We start from the raw sequence: 11,875 nt of genomic DNA, 5'->3' as shown, positions 1-11,875 counted from the left end.
AACAACATGTGTACTACTGTTTCATGAGAAACTATTTGTTCTGTAAGCCTTCACCTGAAGTACAATAAAATATAAAAAATAAAATAAAATAAAATCTCATGAGGGGTGGTGAATAAGAAAAAATATCTAAAAAGCCTCCTTAGGAAGTGATAATGGTCGGAGAGGGGTGCAGGAAGTTGAGGAACACTGCTCGGGATAAAAAAAAAGCCATTGGTAAAGTGAAGCAAAGGGGCAAACAGAGTATTTCTGAAGTTGCCAAGCAGTTCCATCCCCTACCGTGTTTATTTAAGTCCCAGATGCGAAGAGTCTTATCCCGCGACGCAGACACCAGAATCAAACTGCCACTGGGTGTGAAGCTCAGATCTCTCACGACATCTTGGTGGCCGGAAAGGTTCAAAAGCTGGAGCCCTAGCGTGGGAGCAGAGGCACGTGGTCAGTGGGAGTAGTGGCACCCTGCCTGCCAGGCCCTGCTTTACCCCTGGGCCACCTGGGGGCCAGCAGCCCCTCTGGGGCCTGATCAGAACACGCACATGAGCCGCCCAGCACCTCGTGCCAGCCAGAAATGACTACCTGTTTGCACCTCCCAAATCTTGATCTGCCCATCGTTGAGTCCCGTGGCAAGGATCAGGCACGAGACATCTGGCACCTGGGGATGGTGGCGTGCCCAGAGTCTCCTACTGGGTGGAGAGGGCCACGGGCTAAAGGCCAAGCCCCAGACAATCTGACCGCAGTCCAGGGTCTTCTCCTTTGGGCTGCCTCGCCCTTTTGGATCATTTTTGCTGCTTCGGCTTTTGGCTTCAAACCCTTTAGGGATGCTGAGGGAAGAAGAGATTTCTTAATGAGTCTGAAATTGTTACCAGGTCAACTAATCTTCCATCCTGGGTTACCTAAGACTTTGAAGTCCTAGAAACAAAGTGTGGTGTGACTTTTCTTTTTAGAAGTCGTGTAACAGTGACTTTACTGGCCCTGGCTCACCTGTCTTGTGGGATAACTAGTTCACAGACACTCCAGGGACCCATAAGTTTGTTCAGAACGCTCTCTTGGGTTTTGATGCATGGAAGGAAAGATCCAAGCATACTGTGGGTCTGGAATTTGGACAGACATAAGGCCTGAATACCCATCTGCTGATCTCCCCTTTAGCTTAGAAAGTCCAAAAGCCAAAAACCCGCTGCCGTCAAATCAATTCCAACTCGTAGCGACCCTACAGGACAGAGCCGATCTGCTCCATAGGATTTACAAGGCTGTAATCTTTATAGAGCAGACTGCCACATCTTTCTCCTGTGGAGCAGTTGCTGAATTCTGAACCACCGACTTCTCAATTAGCAGCCAAGCGCTTTAACCACTGCATCACCAGGGCTCCTTCAGAAAGTCCCAAGGAGCTGGAAAATAAATCCCTTTCTTGATAATACAGGTTGTTTGGTACATGTGATTTCCTCCTTCACTGCTAAGTTTCAATTAATGAGGAAGGAGGCCCTTTCACTTACTTCCCTCATGGTGCATCTAGCACAGGAACCAGCCACAGCTGTTCAGAGGTGCACCTGACCTGAAAGATCTCTCAGCCCACCATGTCCTTTCATGTTCCACTTACAGTGAAACAGACACCCAGGTAAGCTAAGTGAGGTTCATTCCCTAAGAAGGAGGGCCCTGTCCACCACCCCACCTTGCAGACAATGTCTCAAAGACATGAGCACCTAAACAGCCCAGCCCGGGGGGTTGTTCCTCAAACACAAGTTTACTCTGTTTGTGGTACATTTTATCAATGCCAGTAACAAATCCTACTTTTCTATGTGACTCTGACCACACTCAGGTGTATATCAAACTGAGGGTGATGAGATTTAGATAAAACAAAATGGAGATGATAAAGCTGGATCTCAAGATGAGTTCAGATTCGGCTCCATGAGAAATCCATGTTCAACATGTATGTAACTGAACCTCCTTATGCACTACATGTGTTCCCAAAAAGTTGTAAGTCACATTTTTGTCAATTGTGTGCTTTAAACGTTTGAAAGCATTTTAACCAATACAGGTCTTAGTTCCCTGATCTGTAAAACGAGAAGGAGGAAATAAGGCAAGTGCAGGTTCCTTCAGCTCTAAACATCTATTAGGCTAAATCAGAGGCTGGCAAACTATGGCCCAGGCCAGCAGTCTGTTTTTGTAAATAAAGTTTTATTGGAACACAGCCACACATTTGTTTACTATTGTCTGGATGTTTTCATGCTACAAAGGCAGAATTAAGTAGTCGTGACAGAGACTGGACTGCAACCGAGACACTACGGCCCACAAAACCTGAAGCATTTACCATCTGGCTCTTTGCAGAAAAAGTATGCTGATCCCAGGTCTAAATGACCAAATGTGATCTGGAAATCAATTTTTCTGGCAAAACAATCTGAATGTAATTGTGAACATCTTTCAGCTGGGCCTTCCCTCTTGTGGTCAGCACTAACCACCCCTGCCAGGCCACATACTGTGCAGACCTGCCTAGAGCTGGCACAGGTCCCCGAGTTTGCCATCACAGCAAGAAGCACTCAAAAAGCAGGCTACACCTTGAGCAATGCACTCTTTGAAAGAATTATCTATATAAGAACAAATTGACAGCAGTAACTCTAAAGCATAGATGAGAAGTTTAGGGGACAGTAAGTCTAAGTCAAGGAGCCCTGGTGGCACAACGGTTAAGCACTTGGCCACTAATGGACAGGCTGGCGGTTCAAACCCACCCAGCAACTCTGCGGGAGAAACACATGGCAATCTGCTTCTGTAAAGATTTAAAAAAAAAAAAAAAAACCAAACTGGTTGTCGTTGAGTTGATTCTGACTCATAGCAACCCTATAGGACACGGTAGAACTGCCCCATAGAGTTTCCAACGAGTGGCTGCTGGATTCAAACTGCCGACCTTTTGATTAGCAGCCGAGCCCTTAACCACTGTGCCACCAGAGCTCCCTGTAAAGATTACAGCCTAGAAAACCCTATGGGGCAGTTCTACTCTGCCACATGGGGTCGCTATGAGTCGAAAATGACTTGAGATCACCTAACAAGTCTAAGTCAATGATGGTGAAACAATATGGATAGAGATAGCAAGAATGGTGACATACTATGAAGAATGTAACCCATGTCACTGAATTGTACATACAGACATTGTCGAATGAGTGTATGTTCTGCTGTGTATATTTTCACAAAAAAAAAAAAAGAAAAGGCAGGCTACAGGGAGACCTTTGGCAAGGCAGCTTGGAACCTCCAAACTTAAGTTTGTTGCATTTTTTAAATTTTTTCATAAAATCCTAATTTCCTGTATCTTCACCACAATAAAAAAAAAGAAATAAAATTTTTAAAATGAAAAAACGAAAAAGCCAAAGTATTTAAAAATTTCTAAGAAAAAAAAACTCAATGAACTATACACTAAATGGACAGACTATGGTATGTAACATAGCTCAATAAAGCTGTTAAAAAAAAATAAAGTTTTACTTGGGGCTAACATAAACTCAATAGAATTAACTTTCACATGTACAGAATTTGGGGCTGTTGAGCCATTTTCTCTCTTTCCTGTTCTTCGGCAGGGAGAAAACAAAAGAGTGGGAGTAATGCGGAAACCTCCCAAGTCCCCTTTATGAAAACTTCCATGGTTCCCTGGGGGTCGGGGCGTAAGAGTACTTACAACTGCTCCTCCAGCGGCCAGGGGATCAGCTTGACAATGCAGTGTCCTTGAGACCAAGCAAACCAGGAACCATCAGGGGAGAAGGCAACGCTCCAGGTCTCACAGCTCGACTTCCAATCAAACTGGTGGGGGCGCCCGGGTTTGAGTTCGGCCAGCAGCAGCGGTTCCTCTGGGACAGGAGACAGCATGCTTCAAACAAGCACTCCTACTTCCCGGGACAGTGGGAGACCGGCTCCCAGACCACCTAGCTGACTCAGACACAGGAAACCTGCGTGGGACACTTTGAATTCTAACAGGGAGTTGTCACTTAAATGACCGGGGGCAATAATAGTTGCCATAGGCCACATTCCACTGTGGTTACTCAGTCCTGCTGGTTAACCATGACTGGAGAACCAAGTGAATGAAGCCTCACTTTCCCAGGAATGCCGGAAGAAAGAAAGTGGAGGGGTAACCACACAAGGATTACGCTAGATGGTGCAGATTACAAGGCCCAGGTTCTATAAAAGCCTTCTCAAAAGAACCTGGAGTCCCTGGATGGTACAAATGGTTAATGCGCTCCCCTGCTAACCCACAGGCTGAAGTTCTAGTCCACCCAGAGGCACACTGGAAGAACGGCCTGGCAATCTACTTTCAAAAAATCAGCATTGAAAACCCTATGGAGCACAGTTCTGCTCTGACACATGCAGGGTTGCCATGAGCCAGAATCGACTCTACAGCAAACGGTTCATAAGGCTCTGCTACTGGGAAACTGGTAAAGAAGGAATATCTGAAACTCAGGGTTCCCTCTCACTCACGAGCATCCTTCCATAATCAAGGTTAAAAATCTTTGGCATCTTGCTCTCCTTCCTGTTGCTCAGATCTGTTGATTCGGCCTCCCCCATCTCTCTCACTTCCACCTCCTTCTGTCCTGGTTTAAACCTTTATCACATCTTGCCCAGATCTTTTGCAAGTCTCCTGATTGGTTTTCCTGCCCCCCCGCCACCATAGCACTCTCTGCTAGGCCACCCAGAGACCCTGCTAAAAATGAAACACACATCACATCATGTCATTACTTTCAAATACATTCCAAGGCTCCCAACTGCCTTCACTATAAAGGCAACTGGGCCCAGCCTTCCATGAATTTGGCCCACACTATCGGTCCAGTCTTATTTCCATGACATCTCCCTGCACACTACACTATGGTCACACAAAACTCCTTGACACGGATTCCAGCCTGAACTCATTTTCTGCTTGCGACGGTCTCATCCAGATTCACAATTAAGAAGCATAACCTGATCACACACTATCAAAATGGAAATAAATGTCACCTTGGTTATTTCATTCTCTCCTGTTGTACCCATTTTTCTCTTGGCCTACTACCAGAATTTAAGCATCCTTATTTAAACACTCCACCACCCATCTGTCTGTGGAAAGACACGATGGAGAAGCTGGATATCATAAATCAGAACAAGGCAAGGGGCTGACTGCAGAACAAACCATCAATTGCTCATATGCAAGTTCAAGTTGAAGCTGAAGAAAATTAGAACAAGTCCACGAGAGCTTAAGTATGACCTTGAGTATATCCCACCTGAATTTAGAGACCATCTCAAGAGTAGATTTGACACACTGAACACTAATGACTGAAGACCATAAGAGTTGTTGAATGACATCAAGGACGTCATATGTGAAGAAAGCAAAAGGTTATTAAAAAGACAGGAAAGAAAGAAAAGACCAAAACAGACGTCAGAAGAGACTCTGAAAATTGCCCTTGAACATACAGTAGCTGAAGCAAACGGAAGAAACAAAGTAAAATAGCTGAACAGAAGATTTCAAAGGGTGTCTTGAGAACACAAAACAAAGTATTACGGTAAAATGTGCAGAGACCTGGAGTTAGAAAACCAAAGGAAGAACACACTTGACATTTCCCAAGCTGAAAGAAGTGAAGAAAAAAATTCAAGCCCTGAGTCGCAATACTGAAGGATCCTATGGGCAAAATACTGAACGATGCAGGAAGCATCAAAAGAAGATGGAAGGAATACACAGAGTCACTGCACCAAAAAGAATTGGTCGACATTCAACCATTTCAGGAGGTAACATATGACCAAGAACCAATGGTACTGAAGGGAGAAGACCAAGGTGTACTGAAGGCACTGGTGAAGAACAAGGCTCCAGGAATTGACGAAATACCAACTGAGACGTTTCAACAAACAGATGCAACACTGGACGCACTCACTCATCTATGCCAAGAAATCTGGAAGACAGCTACCTGGCCAAACAGGAAGAGATCTATATTTGTGCCCATTTCAAAGAAAGGTAATCAAACAGAATGTGGAAATTATTGGATAATATCATTAGTATCATACAAAAGTAAAATTTTGCTGAAGATAATTCAAAAACAGTTGCAGCAGTACACTGATAGGGAACACTCAGAAGAAGTCGTGGAATGAGGGATATCAATGCTGATGTCAGATGGATCTTGGCTGAAAGCATAGAATTCCAGAAAAATGTTTACCCGTGTTTTACTGACTATGCCAAGGCATTTGACTGTGCGGGTCATAACAAATTATGGATAACACTGCCAAGAATGGGAATTCCAGAACACTTAATTGTACTCATGTGGAACCCTGTACATAGAACACTTGGCAGTTGTTCAAACAGAACAAGGGGATACTGTGGGTTGAAAACCAGGAAAGGTATGAGTCAGGGTTCTATCCTTTGACCATACTTATTCAATCTGTATGCTGAGCAAATAATCTGAGAAGCTGGACTGTATGAAGAATGTGGCATCATGATTAGAAGACTCATTAACCATCTGTGATATGCAGATGACACAACCTTGCTTGCTGAAAGTGAAGAGGACTTGAAGCACTTACTGATGAAGATCAAAGACTATAGTATGGATTACACTTCAACATAGAGAAAACAAAAATCCTCACAACTGGACCAATAAGCAGTATCATGATAAACAGAGAAAAGACTGACATTCTCAAGGATTTCATTTTGTTTGGATCCACAATCAACACCCACGGAAGCAGCAGTCAAGAAATTAAATGATGTATTGCATTGGGCAAATCTGCTGCAAAATTAAAAAACAAGAATGTTACTTTGAGGACTAAGGTGGGCCTGACCCAAGCCATGGCATTTGCAATTGCCTCATACGCATGCAAAAGCTGGACAATGAACAAGGAAGACTGAAAAAGAATTGATGTCTTTGAATTTCGGTGTTGGTGAAGAACACTGAATATTATACTACAGACTGCCAGAAGAATGAACAAATCTGTCTTAGAAGAAGTACAGCAAGAATACTCCTTCAAAGCAAGGATGACGAGACTTCATCTCATGACTTTGGATGTATTGTCAGGAGGGATCAATCCCTGCAGAAGAACATCATGCTTGGTCAAGTAAAGGGTCAGCAAAAAAGAGGAAGACCCTCAATAAGATGGACTGACACAGTAGCTCCAACAATGGGCTCAAACACAGCAAGGATTGTGAGGATGGTGCAGGGCTGCGCAGTGTTTCGTTCTGTTGTACATGGGGTTGATCTGAGTTGGAACCAACTCAACGGCACCTAACAACAACGACATTTAAACACCCCACAACCCATCTGTCAGTTTGTTGTACTGTGGTGGCCTGCATGTTGCTATGATATTGGAAGTTATGCTACCAGTATTTCAAATACCAGCAGTGTCACCTATGGTAGACAGGTTTCAGACTAAGACAGACTAGGAAGAAGAGCCTAGCAATCTAATTCCAAAAATCAGCCAGTGAAACTCCTATGACTCAAAACAGAATATCGTCCAACTGGACTCAAACATGCCAATGATGGTGAAGATGGCACAGGACTGGGCAATGTTTCATTCTCTTACACAGTGTTGCCATGAGTCAGAGCCCAGTCAATGGAAGCTAGTAACATTCAAGCACCAAGACTATTTAATCTTTATTTCTCCCAGGGCTTAGCACAACACCTTGTGGAAGAACAGGCACTGGATCTGTGCTATTTCATCAACCTGAACGGCAGTTCCTAGTTCAATTCTCTACTCCAACGGAAGATTCTCAATTGGTGACGAAGCTCGGAAGTTAAAGACCTTCAGAATTGATTTCTCTGACCACTCTGGTTGTGATATATACTAATACAATAAAAGCTGGCTTCCATCCTGAATGAGGTCATTCCCTGGTGGGTGTGTTCCACTTTAGTCATTTCCAGACTTTGACCCTCTTACAGCTGTTACAAGATAATGACTTAAACACCTCAATGTGGAAATAATGATAAACACGCACACATACACACAAAATAATGCTAAAATGTGAAAAGACGTATTAAAATATATGAATGCTCTCTCTGCTTCCACTCTATCCTCCCATCACCCATTCTCACCTCCCAGTGTGACTGATCATTTTAAAGTATGAATCGGTCCCAGTCACTCTTAGAATAAAATCCAAACTCCTCACCCTGTCCTCAAAGTTCTGCATAACCTGGCCCCTGCCTTCTTCTCCCACTTGGTCTTGTACCTCTGCTTTCCCTGCCCCAGGTTCCAGCACACTGGCCTCAGGACCTCCGCATCAGCTCCTTCCTTCACCTGGACTGTCCTTCCATAGCTGGCACCTTTTCTTCATTCAGGGGTCAGCTCAAAATGTCACCTCCTTGAAGAGTTCTTCTCTGACCCTCGAGTCACAAGTCCTCACCTTATTTTCTTTACAGCACTCATCACCGTTTGATTATCTGTTTCCTCCCCAGAACTAGAACGTCAACTCCACAGGAACAGGATCTTGAATGTTTATCCCCAGTGCCTAACAGAATTCCTAGCAGAGAGCAGGCAGTCAGTAAATATTTGCTGAACAAATATGCATGCTATATCCTCTTTAAACATAAATGAAATGAAGCCCCTTAAACTATGAAGATGCTTATGCCAAACATTTCATATGAGCCATACCCAGAATTCACACTCTATTTCTGAGACTTGGGGACTTAATCTCTTGCTATTTCAATTTCAGGAATCCAGGAACTAAAAAGAAAGGGGAAAAAAAAGAACCCAGTGACTCCTGCTCTTCATTTTAGAACGAAGGAAATTCTGAAGGGGAGTCTGGGCCCAAACTAGACTTCGTTCCTGGACAAGGAAGCTATAATTAGTGAAGAATTTTAAAAACAAACAAAAAAAGTGGAGAGGATCTAGCTTCATCTGGGATTGTACCTGCCATGACCACAGATCAGTTTTCTAATTAAGCACTGGGAAGTGTCTGGACAACCATAATGAATGGGAAAATATTTATTACTGGGCATTTTCTGTGCCAGGTGATTGGCCTTAACACAGTGGTGGAAGCTAGGATCCCAACCCATGGGAAGCTCAGTGATTTTTCCTGCCTCCAGACCTTCAGGTTAGCTGTTCCATCTGCCTGGAAAGCTCCTTCCCTGGCCAGAGCCCCAAATCTTTGGCCGGCTGCTCCATCTTTCCATTCAGGGCTCAGCTCTGACGTCACACAGACCTTCTTGATCTTGCTCTCTAAACTGGCCCCCATCACTTTCCACTTACCCCATTTACTTTTCTTTATAACCATCATGGCAGATATTTCATTTGCCTATTTGTTGTTTTTATGTATTGATGGTCTATCCCTTCCCCATCGCCACCGAAATTAGAGAAAGCACCTTAAATAAGGACCTCTTGAATCTTGTTCACTACTATTGTGCTGTGTGGTCCAATATGGTAGCCACTAATCAACGTGGCTACTTTACCGTTAAGTGCTGTGGAGTCGATTCCAACTCAGAGCGACCCCATGTAACACAGTAGAACTGCCCCATACTGTTTTCTAGGCTGTGATCTTTATGGAAGCAGATTGTCAGGTCTTTCTCTCTCCTGAGCCGCTGGTTGGATTCAAACAGCCAATCTTTTGGTCAGCAGCCCAGCGCTTAACTGCTGCGCCACCAAGGCTCTTTATGTGGCTACTAGGCACTCAAAATGTGGGGAGCCCAAATGACATTTGGCAATGAGATAAGCTATAAATATAAAATTCACACCAATTTTAAAGACTTAGTATGAGAAAAGAATGTTAAAATAGCTCGTAGTTTTTTAAATTGATTACATGTTGAATAATAATATTTGGATATGGCAGATTGAATAAGATATACGTTAAAAATCAACGTCACTGGTTTCTTTTTTTTTACTTTTTTTAATGAGGCTACTAGAAAATTTTAAGTTACATACGTGGCTCACATTATATTTCTATTGGCTAGGGGAGCCCTGGTGGAGTAGTAGATAAGAGCTCAACTGCTAACCAAAAGGTCAGCAGTTCAAATCCACAAGCCACTTCTCGAAAACTCTACGGGGCAATTCTACTCTGAACTATTGGGTCACTATGAGTCAGAATCGACTCAACAGCAACAGGTGTTTTTTTAGTTTTCAGTGCTAGTCTCAGGGGTGCCTGGCACATAGTATATGCTCAACAAATATTTGACTGAATAAATGAATTCTAACCACTGCTCTGAAGATATCTACTGTTGTCCATTGTGATCCCATAACAATGAGCTTTATTCAGCTTCAAAAGAACATGAAAACTCCCTGGCCTTTTTATAGCAACTCTGCCCATACCCCAAAACACAGCCATCAATCATTAGGAAAAACCTAGAACTGGAAGCAGATTCCAGTTAAAACAGGAGGCCAGCTACAGATTGCTCTCAGATTTAGCTGCAAGCAGTCAATGCAAGCAACAGCGGAAGCTATAAAAAGATTTACATGAGATCCATGAAAATAGTAGGGCCGTTTAAAAAGAGTTCTATGGGTAACACACTCACTGAAAAGAAAGTCCTTATCAAGATGGGAAGGCGGTGAGAGGTGCCTCTACACCTTTTACTGAATGGCTCACTCCAGCAAACAAAGAAATGTCATCTCCCAAATTAAAAAGTAACACCACCCCAGGGAATACCCTGATTTCAACCTACCCACCACCAATCCCCGCTCTCAATTTGATCAAACAAGCCAGAGGAACACAAACACCAGCAATCAGCATTCTTCAAAAGGATGAAGGGAGGAAGCTGGAACTTCACTGGAATAGTACAAAGAGGTTCTGGAACAAATTCTAAACCTTAGGCCTTGACACCTTCTGAGAATTTCCCTTATGGAAACAGCCCTTAAGCACAGGTGTTGGGGCTCCCAGCCTGAATTTCTATATAGGTGGGGTTTAGGGACAAGGTGGTTGGAAGGAGGAAGCCCCCAGGGACTTGTCTTGAGGCTTCTGCACAGCAGGCACACTCTTTCCACTTAGACTGTATGTTCATTTGGGTTGGCCTTCAAAGTATATCCAGTATTCTCTGACTTCCACAGTCTTCTGAGGATGACAGTCCCTAACATGGATAGAGGTAAAGTACCTCACCCATCAGGTGTATGATAAACTTGCCTGATCATACATGTCACCAGCGATTAGCACCCCTAGCCCCACCCCACCAGAATCAGAGTCTCCAGTAAGAGAGGCTCGGAATACTTATATATTTTATTGTTGTTGAAAGTATACACAGCAAAACATACACCCATTCAACAATTTCTACATGCATGCAATTCAGCGACACTGATTACAGGGATCCCAGATGACTCTTATGAAGAGGCAAGTTTGGGACAACCCCAGCCACCCATTTAGGAGAGTACTATTATTATCCCCAGTTTGCAAATAAAAACTGACACTTGGGATAGGGATAGGGGGTTAAGTGCCTTGTCCAGGATCACATAGCTTGCAAACGGCAGAGCTGATTCCCATCCAGACCTGTACCCAGGAGTGACGAGTGCGTCACCTGGCACCTGGGCACCCACCCGCTTGGGTATCACCCCTTTAGGGCTCTGGCTCCCCACCCCCCATGCGTCCTACCCAGGCGCAAGTGACGGGCCCCGGGCGCCCCCGGCTGTCCCGGAGGTGGGATCTCTGCCACGCAGAAGCCCGTTCTTTCCCCGCCCGGGTCCGCGGCGGGAGACGCCGAGGCGGCCGCTGACAGCGAAAGTGAAACAAAGCTGGGCGCCGGGCGCGCACCCCGCCGCTGGCCCGGCGCGGACGTCCCGGCCGGAGCGCCCCCGTCGTCTCCACGTCCTGGCTCCCACCCACGACGAACCCACCTCCCGGGGTCGCCCCACCCCCAGCACCCCGGGGAGGACGGGCCTCGGTCCCCCTGGGCGGGAACGGCGCCCGGCCCCACTCACCTCCGGCCTCCATGGAGGACGCGCCGCTACAGCGGCAGGCGGCGGGCGCCTCAGCCCCCCGGGCCGCGGGCCC

General features: G+C 45.0%; 1 protein-coding gene across 3 annotated transcripts in view; it reads right to left on the bottom strand.

The window, feature by feature from the left end:
* WSB2 (WD repeat and SOCS box containing 2) overlaps positions 1–11,869 on the bottom strand; it is a 25,133-nt gene extending 13,264 nt beyond the window's left edge. For 2 of the 3 annotated variants that reach the window (XM_023733767.1, XM_004379035.2), the window contains exons 1-4: positions 11,803–11,869; positions 3,650–3,818; positions 571–815; positions 277–408 (exon numbers count right to left, since the gene is read on the bottom strand). In XM_023733767.1, the coding sequence (XP_023589535.1) occupies positions 277–408; positions 571–815; positions 3,650–3,818; positions 11,803–11,815 (559 nt within the window). In that variant the 5' untranslated portion in view covers positions 11,816–11,869. Of the gene's footprint in view, positions 1–276; positions 409–570; positions 816–3,649; positions 3,838–11,802 lie in introns of those variants that run through there. The other variant, XM_004379034.2, reaches the window with a different exon arrangement.
* Between the last annotated feature and the right edge of the window lie 6 nt (positions 11,870–11,875).

The sequence above is a fragment of the Trichechus manatus genome, unplaced genomic scaffold, assembly GCF_000243295.1.
Source record: "Trichechus manatus latirostris isolate Lorelei unplaced genomic scaffold, TriManLat1.0 scaffold00061, whole genome shotgun sequence".
Lineage (NCBI taxonomy): Eukaryota > Metazoa > Chordata > Mammalia > Sirenia > Trichechidae > Trichechus > Trichechus manatus.
The sequence above is the reverse complement of the archived record's forward strand: the minus strand, read 5'-3'. Positions and strand labels throughout refer to the sequence as shown.